Source organism: Chlorocebus sabaeus, chromosome 7 (assembly GCF_047675955.1).
Source record: "Chlorocebus sabaeus isolate Y175 chromosome 7, mChlSab1.0.hap1, whole genome shotgun sequence".
Taxonomy (NCBI): Eukaryota; Metazoa; Chordata; class Mammalia; order Primates; family Cercopithecidae; genus Chlorocebus; species Chlorocebus sabaeus.
In genome coordinates this window covers 76419222-76434605 of record NC_132910.1, presented here as the reverse complement: position 1 = coordinate 76434605, position 15384 = coordinate 76419222, and the positions used below count along the sequence as shown (strand labels likewise).

The 15384-nt window shown below is 35.1% G+C and overlaps 1 protein-coding gene across 2 annotated transcripts in view; it reads right to left on the bottom strand.

Moving 5' to 3' along the window:
* The window catches only part of FAT4 (FAT atypical cadherin 4), a 192696-nt gene that overhangs the window by 50787 nt on the left and 126525 nt on the right, over positions 1–15384 (bottom strand). For both annotated transcript variants that reach the window (XM_037991681.2, XM_037991684.2), the window contains exon 7: positions 8458–8638. In XM_037991681.2, coding sequence (XP_037847609.2) covers positions 8458–8638 — 181 coding nt within the window. The remainder of the gene's footprint in view (positions 1–8457; positions 8639–15384) is intronic.

Below are 15384 nucleotides of genomic sequence, written 5' to 3'. Positions count from 1 at the left end.
CAGCACATCAAAAAGCTTATCCACCATTAAGTGGGCTTCATCCCTGGGAAGCAAGGATGGTTCAACATACAAAAATCAATAAACGTAATCCAGGATATAAACAGAACCAAAGACAAAACCACATGATTATCTCAATAGATGCAGAAAAGGCCTTTGACATAATTTAATAGCCCTTCATGCAAAAAACTCTCAATAAATTTGGTATTGATGGACCATATCTCAAAATAATAAGAGCTATTTATGACAAACCCACAGCCAATATCATACAGAAAGGGCAAAAACTGGAAGCATTCCCCTTAAAAACTGGCACAAGACAGGGATGCTGTATCTCACCACTCCTATTCAACACAGTGTTGGAAGTTCTGGCCATGGCAATCAGGTAAGAGAAAGAAAAAAAGGGTATTCAATTAGGAAAAGAAGAAATCAAATTGTCCCTGTTTGCAGATGACATGATTGTATATTTAGAAAACCCCATCATCTCAGCCCAAAATCTCCTTAAGTTGATAAGCAACTTCAGCAAATTCTCAGGATACAAAATTAATGCGCAAAAATCACAAGCATTCTTATGCACCAATAACAGACAAACAGAGAGCCAAATCATGAATGAATTTCCATGCAGAACTGCTTCGAAGAGAATAAAATACCTAGGAATCCAACGAACAAAGGATGTGAAGGACCTCTTCAAGGAGAACTACAAACCACTGCTCAATGAAATAAAAGAGGACATAAACAAATGGAAGAACATACTATGCTCATGGATAGGAAGAATCAATATCGTGAAAATGGCCATACTGCCCAAGGTAATTTATAGATTCAATGCCAACCCCATCAAGCTACCAATGACTTTCTTCACAGAAATGGAAAAAAAACTACTTTAAAGTTCATATGGAAACAAAAGAGAGCCTGCATTGCCAAGACAATCCTAAGTCAAAAGAACAAAGCTGGAGGCATCACGCTACCTGACTTCAAACTATACTACAAGGCTACAGTAACCAAAACAGCATGGTACTGGTACCAAAACAGAGATATAGACCAAGGGAGCAGAACAGAGTCCTCAGAAATAATACCACACATCTACAACCATCTGATCTTTGACAATCCTGACAAAAACAAGAAATGGGGAAAGGATACCCTATTTAATAAATGGTGCTGGGAAAGCTGGCCAGCCGTATGTAGAAAGATAAAACTAGGTTCCTTCCTTACTCCTTATACAAAAATTAATTCAAGATGGATTAGAGACTTAAATGTTAGACCTAAAACCATAAAAAAAAACCTAGAAGAAAACCTAGGCAGTACCATTTAGGACATAGGCATGGGCAAGGACTTCAAGTTTAAAACACCAAAAGCAATGGCAACAAAAGCCGAAACTGACCAATAGGATCTAATTAAACTAAGGTGCTTCTGCACAGCAAAAGAAACTATCACCAGAGTAAACAGGCAACCTACACAATGGGAGAAAATTTTTGCTATCTACTCATCTGACAAAGGGCTAATATCCAGAACCTACAAAGAACTCAAACAAATTTACAAGAAAAAAACAAACAACCTCATCAAAAGTAGGCAAAGGATATGAACAGACACTTCTCAAAAGAACACATTTATGCAGCCAACAGACACATGAAAATATGCTCATCATCACTAGCCATCAGAGAAATGCAAATCGAAATCACAATGAGATACCATCTCATACCAGTTAGAATGGCAATCATTAAAAAGTCAGGAAACAACAGGTGCTGGAGAGGATGTGGAGAAATAGAACACTTTTACGCTGTTGGTGGGACTGTAAACTAGTTTAACCATTGTGGAAGACAGTGTGGCAATTCCTCAATGATCTATAACTAGAAATACCATTTGACCCAGCCATCCCATTACTGGGTATATACCCAAAGGATTATAAATCATGCTGCTATAAAGACACATGCACACGTATGTTTATTGTGGCACTATTCACAACAGCAAAGACTTGGAACCAACCCAAATGTCCATCAATGACAGATTGGATTAAGAAAATGTAGCACATATACACCATGGAATACTATGCAGCCATAAAAAGGATGAGTTCATGTCCTTTGTAGGGACATGGATGCAGCTGGAAACCATAATTCTCAGCAAATTATCGCAATAACAGAAAATCAAACACTGCATGTTCTCACTCATAGGTGGGAATTGAACAATGAGAACACTTGGACACAGGAAGGGGAGCATCACACACCAGGGCCTGTTGTGGGGTTGGGGGATGGGGGAGGGATAGCATTAGGAGATACACCTAATGTAAATGACGAGTTAATGGATGCAGCACACCAACATGGCACATGTATACATATGTAACAAACCTGCACGTTGTGCACCTGTACCCTAGAACATAAAGTATAATAATTTTAAAAAAAGAAAAAAAAGAGACTGGACTTTAGAACATAGTTCACTTGGACATAAATTTAAACCCCATTAATAGCACTTAAAATCACAAAAATTTCCTAACATTTTTAAGCCTTCTTTCTTTATCTGTAAAGTGGAGATCACATTTTACTCTTTTTATTTGGTAGTTTTGAGTATTAAAAATATTTTTTATAAAGAGCACTTGGCATTGTAATTGATAAATGGTGAGCCTTCAAAAGTCTAAGTTTACCAACACAATAGGACCTATGTAATATATGTGTATAAAGTAATAGTCTATTATATACAATCTATCCCAATCTATCTATATATAGGTTTAGTATCCATTATCCAAAATTCTTGGAACCAGTTGTGTTTTGGATTTCTCTGGATCTTAGAATATTTGCATATACATAATGAGATATCTAGGGGATGGGTCTCGAGTCTGAACACAAAATTCGTTTATGTTTCATATATACCTCATATAGATAGCCAGAAGATAATTTTATCTAATATTTTTGATAATTGCTTGAAACAAGATTTGTGAACATTGAAACATCAGAAAGCAAAGGTATCCGGTGTGGAATTTTCCGCCTGTGGCATCATGTTGATGCTCAAAAAGTTTAGGATTTTGGTGCATTTTAGATTTTGGGCTTTCAGATTAGGGATGCTCAACCTATATTTAGATAGTTAAATGGATAAGGGGACTAAAAAAACCAAAACAGAAACACGGTTAAGTAGGTAAAAAAAAATCCTGGTTTCAAGTTCATATCCTTTATAACAGAAAGATATAAAAAAAAGAGTAACTACAAAAGAGTAAAGTGCTATAAAACAGTAAAGAGGTGTCAGTGTAGGTATTTAGAAGACAGAACACTCTTGACTGGAACGATTAAAATAAAAGCCTTCTCAGAGAAGGGTAAATTTAACATAAGTTGTAAAGGGGCTACCCATCTTTCAATAGTGTTCAAAAAGGCAGAAAAAAAGAAGGTCTAGGCTAGTAGTCAGCAAACCTTTTATATAATGGGCCAGATACTAAATATATTCAGCTTTATAGGTCATATATTCTCTGCTGCAATACTCAGCTTACCATCATATGGCAAGAGCAGCCATAGACAATAGGTACATGAATGGGCATGGCTGTGTTCCAATAACACTTTATTTACAAAAACAGGCACTTGGCCCAATTTGGCCTGCAGGTAGCAGTTTGCCAAGCCCTGGTCAAAGATATCAAATACATTGAACAAACCTATAAGGCTTGGGAAAGCACAGATCCTCGTCCCGTGAGCAGAAAATGATCCAGCAATGCTGAACTTTTGGCCATATGTTGCAGAGTTCTGCAGAATTAGCTTGGGAAGATGCTGGGGCCATTTATGGGGTGACTAGAATTTGAAGACCTGGAGTTATACCATAGGCAAACTGTAATTGAGAGATTTTGAGGAAGTATAATTGTTAAAGCAGAGCCAAGAGATGCTCACGTTCAGGCATACTTCTGCCATTGCCCTTTAATTCACTGACTCAAGCTTTGCTTTGCACAAAGTATTTCCCATAATGCTGAAAGAGAAATCATTATGAAATATAAACTAGTCATGTTTTTATGCTTGCTGCTTAAAACATTTCCATTGTTTCTCTCCTTAGATGCAGAAAGAAATTTTGAATTTTCTATATGATATACAAAGTCCACTCCTAACCCACACCAACCATATGGAAATACTTTCTTTCTCTAATGCCATGCTTTTGCATAGCTCTTTGCTTAGCACCTGATACTCTTTTTGCCTAGAATGTCTTTCATTACTTTATTTCTCCATAAACTACTTTTCTGTCTTTCTAAAACTTATTATTTGAAGCTTCTACTGATTTTCTCAAGTATCACTGAAGTATCATCGACTATACCATTCTTTCCACCTATTCTGTGCTTAAACTATACTTGTTATATGGTACTATACTTAAGAAATTACAAAATTATCTCTTCTATTAAATTGTACTTCTTATGGGCCTTAGAGTGTCAAACTCCTCAGAGTTTAACAAAGTTTTTGGTGTATAGTCAGGACTTCATAATTTTACAGGATAGTGTACCACATGGATTGGAAGGATTAGAAACTAGCGTCGTGGAAGTGAGTTAATTTTTATTATAATAGTACGGCATGATGTAAGTATGGTCTGAACTAGGATCTTGGCAGAAGGGATGCACTGAAAAGAATGGGTGCCAGATGCATTAGGAAAGAAGAAACATGAGAATTCGTCCACTGATTGAGTATAAGAGAGAAGATGACCCTTAGCCACAGGTGTGGTAAAAAACAAACCAAGGCAATATTATTAAGACAAAGCAGAAAAACAAAATGAGAAACAGGAAGAGTAAAGAATTTTAGGTACACTGTGTTTATGATGCCAACAGAACCTCCAGTGTAATGTGTCTATCAGCGAGTTATAAATATGGGTGGAAAGTTTTGGAGTGGAATCAGAATTGATAGCACAGATTTGGAGGTTTTGTCCACAGAATTGATGCTTGCATTAATGGAATAAATCTCTCTCTCTCTCTCTCTCACACACACACACACACACACACAAAAGTACTGAGAAAATAATGCAGTGAGAAGTATTCAAATTACTTTCCAGGGAGAGAAAGAGAAGAAACAGAAGACAAACTGTGTGTGATCAGAGATGCAGGATGATAAAAAATAATGTTTATATAGAAATTGAGGAGGAAAAAAAATGTCAAAAAGAAAAGATGGTCTGGCCTATAGTGTGAACACTGAAAAATGTAAAGGAGAATAAGGATTTAGAAAAGTCACTGGACTTGAAAAATTTCAGTAGTCTTCTGACAGGGCCTTTTTTCAGTAAAGCAATGAAGGAAAAAAAATCAGACTAAAGATTTTCAGGAATAAATGACCAGAGAAAATAGGTTGTGAAGCTAACCTTTCAAGAATGTTGTAGTAAAAATAGAATGAGTAAAAGCAGCTATTCTAGAGAATATTAAAATCATTCATTCAATGCATTTATTTAAGTGTCAACCACTGTTATGTACCAGATATTGTAAAAGAAAGACTATATTAGGAGTAAAAAAGATGACATGAGAAGAATAAAAAGAAAAAAAAACCCTCAAATTAATTTAATGACTTCTATGTCCTAATAATTATGCCAGAGATATTTATGAATATTAACTGATTCCATACATATTGTTTGATACATAGTAGGTGGTTAGTAAAGTTTGTCCACAAACTGTAAAGTATAAATTTTTATGTTCATTTTTATTGATGCAGAAACTAAGCCTTTAAGGCATTAAAATGACTTTCCTAGACCATGGCAGGCAACTAAAAGAACCAGAATTCAACACCAGATATTTGGAGCATTTCTGTAGCTATGCTAACTTATGTAAATGAGCATTTATATAGATATCTACATGGTTCAAGGAAGAGAGAGAACTTGAAGACACATGAGAAAAACGAGTAACTTTTGAATTAAAGAGTTGGAGGAAATTGAATGGGAAGAGATTAATAACACATATTAAGGAATTTTCCTGGCCAGGGTGCGGTGGCTCATGTCTGTAATTCCAGCACTTTGGGAGGCCAAGGCAGGCAGATCATGAGGTCAGGAGATCGAGACCATCCTGGCTAACATGGTCAAACCCTGTCTCTACTAAAAAATACAAAAAATTAGCCGGGAGTGGTGGCGGGCACCTGTAGTCCCAGCTACTGGGGAGGCTAAGGCAGGAGAATGACGTCAACCCGAAAAGCGGAGGTTGCAGTGAGCTGAGATCGCTCCACGGCACTCAAGCCTGGACAGAGCAAGACTCCATCTCAAAAAAAAAAAAAAAAGAAAAAAGAAAGAAAGAAAAGAAAAAGAAAGAAAGAAATTTTCCTTAGAATGTTGACTTTGTCAGTGGCGTTCATGACTTTCTCCAGGGTTGTGATATACAAGAATTAGAAATGAGGCTTGAATAGAGATTTGGTCCACTTGGGAGAAAAGGGGATACATATCTGTAAAAGCTAAGCTCTGGAATAGATATGTGGACGGCAAAGACATAATCTGGATAGGCTGATTTTCTAGAAAGGAAAATACTAAAGGTGAAGTAAAATGTGTAACTTAAAGTAAGTACACCATTTGTAGAAATACAAAGTTTGATGAAACAGGCAGAAGTAAAAAAGAAACATCTGTTGGCTGGATGCTATATGCAAAATCATGCTAGATCATTGGAAAAAAGTAACTTATAAGACACATAAAAGTTTATGTTCCTGGAGATCCCATCAGTAGTTCAGTAAATAACCTAACCATGTAAAATTTAAATGGGAGATAAATAATTAAAACAATAGCTCTTTTAATCTGAAGAAATAATAGATTTTCTTCAGGATACCATGAATAGCAAGGAGTTACTAACACCAACCATAAAATACATTATATTCCAATAAGATTTTATCAAACCAGAGTAAATAAAGTAAATGATATCATATCATGATCTGCCTAGGTGTTTGAGTGGAAAACTTAGATGATTCTGATTTCTCTCTTTCATTTGATCTCACATCCAATTTCAAAGGCATGTCCCAAATCTATTTGCTCAATTTTCATTTTTCCACATAAGTATAAAGTTACTCTACTTGGATAACTATATTCATTGTGCCTAAATGGTACACTGGTTTCTCTCCATAAATCCTCTCTCATCAGATTCTATCCAAATGTAGACTAGTTTACGTGTCTCTTCTGTTTAAAACTCCTCAGTAGTTTCCCACCTAAAGGTAAATTGGAAAACCCCAATTCTGTATCATGGCTTAGAAGTCCTTACATGGCCTGTGATTTAGCCCCTGCCTACCTCTCTAACTCCTTTCTCACTCTGGTCCAGACATGCTGACCTTCTTAGATAACACAACGTGCTTAATTCCATCCCACAGCTCAGTCCTTTCAGCTTAAAGGTAATTCCTTAGAGAGACCAAGTATTATGGTCTGAATCTGTTTCTTAAAATGTGTGTGTTGAAAGTCAGTTTTCCAAAATGATTTTGTTGAAAGAAAATTGGTAGCAAACAACAAAATAATACATTAATCAAATCATTATCATATCAATATATCTGTTACCCATAGCTGATAATTCTTAATGCCTCAAATTTTATCTTCTGCTCCATTACTTTGATAGCCATCTAACCAACTCTAATTTACCTAATACCAGCCTATAGAAAGTGGAGGAGCGGTATAAAATATTTATGTGTGTGAGTTTTTCTCTAGAATATTTAGAAATCTTCATTTCTTATAGTTTAGAACAGATACGGAAGAAGGGGACAAGCTAGGTCAATAAAATGTTACAACTCAATTTCTTTCACATCCTCTCTGAACAAGTTATCATATTTGTGTCCTCTATTTTAAGAGGATTTAAGCAAAGTAAAATACATTTACTAAATGAAGAGTACACAAATATTCTTATTGAGGCTAACAGTGGAATAAAAATGGTCAAAGTTCCTTGACATTTCTCCAATCAATGAGTGCTGCATGCTTCTCCTCACAGTGAATCTGGGCTGGTCATCACTGCTTTGACCAACAGAGTATTATAGAAGTGCTGCTATGGCACATCTGGGTCTGACCTTCGAGAGTTCTGGGAGCTTTCACTGGTGGCTCTTGGAGTTGAGAACCACCGTGTAAAAAGTACAACTACTTTGCTAAAGAACCACATCAGGAAGTTCTGAGACTACTCGAGGACAGAGGGGCCTAGATGATCCTAAACCTTCCAACCAACCCTGCCAAGGCAGCAGGCATGCAAAGTTATCTTGGGCCCTCTAGATCATCCAGTTATCACGTAAATACTGTGAAGTGCCATCAGTCAACCTCATGAGACAGAAGAAGCACCTAGTGTAGTCCCAAACTACAAAGCCATGAGATATGATAAAAATATAAATTAAATAAAAATTAAATAAAATCTTAGAGTACTAAGCAGAATGTTTACTATTTGAATCCTCATTTTATGAATTGTTAGCTACCAGCAATAGGTAACAATAATAGGATATGAATTAATATAACGTTCATTTAATTAAACATTATATTCATGTAGTTCAAAAATCAATGTTTAATGAGAAAATAGCCAAACTTTACAAAGGAAAACATACTGACCTTACAACTGCATTTGTTGAAGCATCAGCATCTGAGGCATTTACCAATAAAACATCTGTTCCAGTTGGTGCATCCTCAGGAATTGTTGTGAAATACGCTTTACTGGCAAATGTGGGGACATTGTCATTGACATCATCTACTATGACGTTGATTGTTCCAGTGCCAGTCAGGGCAGGGGATCCTAAAAAGAAAAGAAAATCAAATCTCAATGTTTATAAACAAAAAATAACAAATTTAACGATAATTAGCTGTAGACAGAAATACTAAAGAGAATTCAGGAAACATCAAAGTAAAATTTCTGAACATACAAGTGAGCATTTTAAATTTTGTTACAAGAAAAATATTTTCATTTGTGAACTAGAATTTCAACTCTTTCCTAGTAACTCTGCACGAAGAGTATATGTCATGCTCTCATTCTATTTTAAAGGTGCTGATTCGACAATGTAGAACATAACAATATCATTTAAATGCCACAAAAGAGGCACTGCCGGTAATTTCTCTGAAATTATATTAAAATAGCTCAAAGCCAGATTTGAAGAATACCCACAGGCATGGAAGAGCTGGCCAACTAACAAGGCAATGTTAAAAACTGGACTCTCAGCTGTAACTATCATTGTTACTATCGCAAATTCAAGAGTCTCTGAGGTATTTAAATCCCTTTCCCATACTAATCAACATCTGTCAGTGGGAGGAAAAAAAACCTTCAAGTTATATCTCAAAAAGTGTTATCTTCCACGTGCTAGAATAGTTTTATAATGATGAGCTAACACAGAATCATTTGTGCTGCTTCTATTTAAAATTCAATGTAATGTGAAATGATTCATTTTTATTTCCTGTTCCAGCTGTTATCAATATACAGTGAAAAGCCAACATTTGCCAAACACTTAGGTCACACTATCTGTACTACACAGAGTTAGCAGACTCATTTTGTGGTGAAGGCTTGTTGCCATATTGCTTGGAATTCTGTGTGTTGTCTCCATAACTGAAAGGTAAATTATCTGCCACTGATTGTGTTTTCAAAACCGTTTTTCAAACTCAAACTCTTCTAAATAGAAACAACGAAGATCCATTTAACTGCATTTATGCAAAATAAAATAAAGCCCAGATACTCTCCTTTTCTGCCTAAGATACTACTTTACCTTCAATAAAGTGATTTCCCTTAATAAGATATTTAAATCCTACTTAACTTCACCATTCGATATTCTGTAAATAAAACCATTCATTCATTTATTTGTAAAATGTTTATGGAATGCCCTCATTATCACAGAATGGCATTGAGATTCACAACCTTACAATATTATTTTCTAATAATCATGTGATTTGCTGGTGTTTCCTTTACCACTATTCAATCGTTTTTCTATGTTCTTAGATTGTAATTACTCATGGCCTAGTACCAACGAGCTTTTATGCTCGGATGTATGTATAGGAACCCAAATCAACAGATGGAGAAATTATGGAATGAAATGGTTTTGGAGATCTGTTATTTTTGTGAATCCTAGGCTAGATGAAAGAATGTGTATACCCGGTTGAGCAGAGCACAATAAAGAACCACGATACCTCCCAGAAAATGATGCAATTAAATTTAGACTGCACACTGATTATTGTTGTCATATATATATACACACATACACATATATATGTAAAATAAGACATTTTATATTAAGTATTTCATTTAAAGTAACATTCAAATAGTCAGAAAAATTTGACGTTTAAGAAATATCTAAAAAATTAATGTAAAGTTTATGACTGCAGAAATCTTACCTATTAGTGTTTGATTTTACATTAAAGGGGAAAATAGCCCTCAATCTATTGGTAATATACATAATGAACTATAAACTTAAAGAAAATTAAATGCCTTTTTAGTACTTGCTTACGGTAAGCAATGGTAAAATTATGCAACAAATATTTCACACACACAACAAGATAGATATGAATAGAGGATACAATGGAGAAACACATCAAATAAGACTGTAAAAATTCCATGCAACATATTAAAAGAAATATCAATAACAGTAAATACTTGTTTAGTCCTTAGATATGCATGCACTAGTTTAAGAAGTTTACATAAACTGTATTATCTAATCCCCATAAATCAGCACTGCTGTCATCTCCATTTGGTATATAAGTAAGCTCAAGTTTAGAAAGTTTAAGTAGTTTTTTCAAGGCCACAGACCTAGTGAGGAATGTCACCGAGATGTGACCCGGGTAAAACAGCCCTGGAGTCTTTACTACGGGCAAGAAGCTGGATGGTACTGCCAGTAGGGGGAACAGTGCTGCTCCCTGTGCTGCTTTGGGGGTCTGGACAAGCAGTGCTGTCGCTGAGCCTAGAAGAGCACCAGGCAGGAGGTGGAGAGAAGGCCCAACAGGGAGGACCTTCACTACTGGCCAGATTAAGTTTGTGGGACATTTGAGCACAATAATCTTGGCATAGATTTTAAATTTCTCACAAGCAATATATTCAGGTTAAAATAAATATTTTGGAGTGTATTGTTGCGTACCAATGTTTGGTTTACATTTCTTGAATGTGTGTTTCACTATATACAATTTTATGAAATGGAAGTTAATGCTCTGAATAATGTTAGTAGAGTTCCCACTAGTTGCATTAAAAAAAAAAAATTACCAAGGGAATATGTGTGCATTTGTGTGAACAAAAGGGGGTGCCATGGAAGAGAGAAAGACACCAAAGGAGGGGATATATTAATCAAGGTTCCAGAGAGGCAAAGGATGGGAGGAGATGCAGAGTTCTTTAATCTCTTTTACTGATATTTCACTCTACTCACTAAAAATCAGTCTTCATCTGTGAAATGAGAATAATAATAGACTCTATCGCAAAGGGGTATTGAGAAGAATGTAATGTGCTTAGGACACTACCTAGCACATAAATTATATTCCATGTTTCTCATTGTTCTTCTGGTACTTGTTTTAGAGACCAAAGAACCCACAGAAATTGAAATATGAAAAGTCTATTTTTATTATATAGTTTTCTGTATTACAGCACTCAGGATTCCGCCCCTTCCCCAAACCTTTCAATTCAGTCTTATATTATTTGGGAAAATATTTTGAATCATAATATATCTCAGTATATATTATATTATATATATAACACAATCAGTTTCACGTGTGGTAAAAATACATGAGACATTTAGCTCTCTAAAAAGTCACAGTTTTATGGAAGACACAGTAAATTGGACATTTTTAAATGTGATATTTTAAGACTTACAGTGAGATTTCAAGAAATCTGGATATTTCTGATACACACATTGTGCTATAATTAACAATTAGAAAATAAGTTACTGCTACTCAAAGTCTTTATATTAATATTTGGTATTCTTAAGTGTCTGGTGATACACATATGGAAAACCACATTAAATTATGACTGACTCATTTGGACAAGAATATGTGATTTCTTTCTTCGTCTGTAAACCATATATTATTGTAGATACATTTTCTGAGTTAGAAAGCAAATGCTGGAAGCAGTAAAAAACGAGCCGTTTATTACAACAAGTTCAATCTCACTGTATTCATACCAAAGAATATCATCTTATTTTTCCAGATGATTTTCAAAGCACACAAGTGACAACAGACAGTTCTGGCTTGAGGATCATTTGTTGATCCTCAAGATTAGCGAATGATTCTCAAAACTGGCAAACGATCCTTCAGCCAAGATCAGCCCCATAGGTGATTCTACATCTACATGAGTCTGTTTTCGAGCCAAGAACCTTCTCCAGAGTCCCCTTTTTCTCCCTTTATAATCAGCCACAACCCACTTCATAAGCTCTCGGAGTTCTCTTCTTATTTTTTTTTTTTTTTCCCCACCTCAAGAACAGTGAAGTACAGTTTCTGCAACTGTCTCAACTTTCTTGTTGCCCCAGGAAATGTGCACACAAGTCTTGTTAGTTTTTTAAATTTTTTTCATAGGAAACCTTACAGAAATTTTGTTCTATATTTCTAAGCCTTTTATTGAGATTTAACTAACCTGAACTTTGAACCCTGCGTCCAATATGTTTGACTATTATTTTTGTGAATGGCGCTTACCAACTCTCCAACCCACTCCAACCTCTTGCTTGCTGACTGATAGCATAACCTCCAAATCAGCTTTACGCAGAAAAATGAAATCAAGGGAGAAAAATGGAATGTTCCTTAATTTCAAGTGAATCTTATTTTCATTGCATTTGTGCCAGGTGAGTAACACAAACTCCCTAGTCCTTGGCAACCAGAGATCTTGGCACTTCTTTTATGTGCTAATTGAATGAAGATGCTGTGTTTTTGTTGTTGCTTTTCTGTGTCTGTGTGTTTGCTTTTTTTTTTTTTTTTTTTTTTAACTTTTTTTCCTTTTGACTGTGTGGAGAGATCCTCTGGAGTATTACTGTTTCCCACCATGTAGTGGATACACCCTATTTGAAGTGCTGCACAATGCTTACTATTACTTTATCTTCCATCCAAATCTTTCTACTGCCTCTGGGTTGTCAGATCCAACTGCCTATTTCTTGGTCTGCTCTTGCAAGTTACTGAAGAGCCTCAACATTAGTGTGTCAAAAACTGAAATCAGAGTCATTATCTGTAAACCTTGCTCATATATTTATAACTAAATTGAGATATAGGTACATATATACAAATACATGTGTTGTACATATTTTATTGAACACATTTGATACCAGATCTATACATATTTTATACACGTATTGCTCATTTAATGCACAGATGCCACAAAGTAGGTATTCTTGTTTAATTTTGTTAACCAACTTAAGACCCAAAGAACTTAACCAATTTCCATTTAGCCACAATAGACAGAAAGCCAGTTTTGAATTCTTAAAAAAAATCTTTTCTAAGTTAATTAAGCTCAGATAAAACTATGCTACTCTTATTGCAGATGTTTCACTCTGTATTATTACAATTATCAACATACTCCACTCACGTCCTATTAAGTTGTAAGTTAATTGAAAACAGGAATAATTATGTTTAATTAATTTTTATATTAACCCATAATACATACCATTAGGTCTTGTGCTCTGTCTGTATTAACCGTTTCTCTCATTTTCTATATGAAAACGTGGTCTAGTGACTACATGGATGCAAGTTCCAATAATTGAACACTTCTAGAAATATACAATCTAGGACTACAGTCTTATAGTCTGGGACTTAGCCTAAGGCTGGGGTCAGAGAACAAGACTACAGACAAAGGTCAAAGTTTTGCAGACAGGGTACTACTTAGAAACAGAAGGTCCCAATTAAACATGAATCCCATGAGAGGAATCAGAATACTAGGGCCAATATTTAGCTCAAATAGATCTGATAATGATGAATTATATACGTAGTGGCGTAGAAGGGCAAAATTGTTCAATTCCATCTGGGATTGATTTATGAAAACCAGATGCAATCACAAAGAGGCAGGATATAATGAAATATGCTCCTGATAGAGGACAGTGAGCCAATAAAAGGGGTAAAATATACAAATAAAAATTAAAAGTCAAGGTCTCAGAAACTTGTAATTGTAGAGGTTAGGAAGATGCAGTGGATATTTGAATTAGTAGTCAGAACTCCAATTAAAAGTCAAAAGCCTAATTACAATTAGTAGTCAGATGAAAATAATTTCAAATTTAAATTTGTAAAGTTGTATGTAGTGTGTGTACATATGTATGCATATATGTATTCATATATATACATAAATATAAGATAAACATGGATAAAGTGATAAAAATCTTCTTCAGTTTTTAGAGAAAATAGCCAAATAAGAAAACCCACATTCTGAATGGCGTATCCTAAAGTTTACACAAACCAAATTGTGCACATGCACACACTCAGGGGGAGAGAGACAGAGAGAGACTGTACACAGTTAATCTTCCAATTGTTCTTGATACCACAGTTAACCCTAGGCCTTGTGTGAGTCACATTTTATACTCTTAAATATGAAAAACTATTAAACTAATAACTAGCATTGCCTTTAAGACTGGTAGCTTAATCAGCTCAAATATATTAAATGAAGTACAAGAAAATTTAAAATAAGACTTTTTTTTTTGAGATGGAATTTCACTCTTGTTGCCCAGGCTGAAGTGCAGTGGTATGATCTCAGCTCACTGCAACCTACTCCTCCCGGGTTCAAGCGATTGTCCTGGCTCAGCCTTCCAAGTAGCTGGGATTATAGGCACGTGCCACCACACCTGACTAATTTTTGTGTTTTTAGTAGAGACAGAGTTTCACCTTTTTGGTCAGGCTAGTCTCAAACTCCTGACCTCAAGTGATCTCCTGCCTCAGCCTCCAAAAGTGCTGGGATTACAGGTGTGAGCCACTGCACCCTGGCCTAAAACTTAAAATAGATTTAAAAAAGAAAAAAGTTTCAGGTAACTGCTCTATCAGAAAATATACAGATAATAAGTGATGTGAATGAGTTTAAATGATTGAAGTTCAAATGTCAGGAAGATTATATTTTTTATGTTAGCACCTATAAATTAAAAATACTTCTCTAAAACATCAAAAGCTATTCAGCAGAAGTAGAATTTCTGCTTAACTTAACTCTGTCGCTTTGCAACAAAGCCATTTTCTTTCTTGACATCAAATATTTGGTGAATGGGTCCCCTGACTAGGGGTGTGTTTGTCGTAATAAAGTATTAGCTTCTTTTTTTCCCATGAAATAAACTCATTTTTCTCACAGTAAGTAAGCCATCCACTAAAAAATGTACTGAAATTCAGCCATCCTATATTAGCATTGAAGATTATGTGGTTAGATTTAAATTTGAACAACAACAAAAAAATACACAAAACAAAAAGTATGTAACATTTTAAATATTACCAACAGCTGTGTATTTTACAAATTCTATTTTATAAAATAACGTATTGCTGCTAATTAGTTCTCTATATATGCTTACACAAATTAGATATATACACACTTAAATATCACTTGATTTTTTTTCATTATTTTTGCATAGGAAT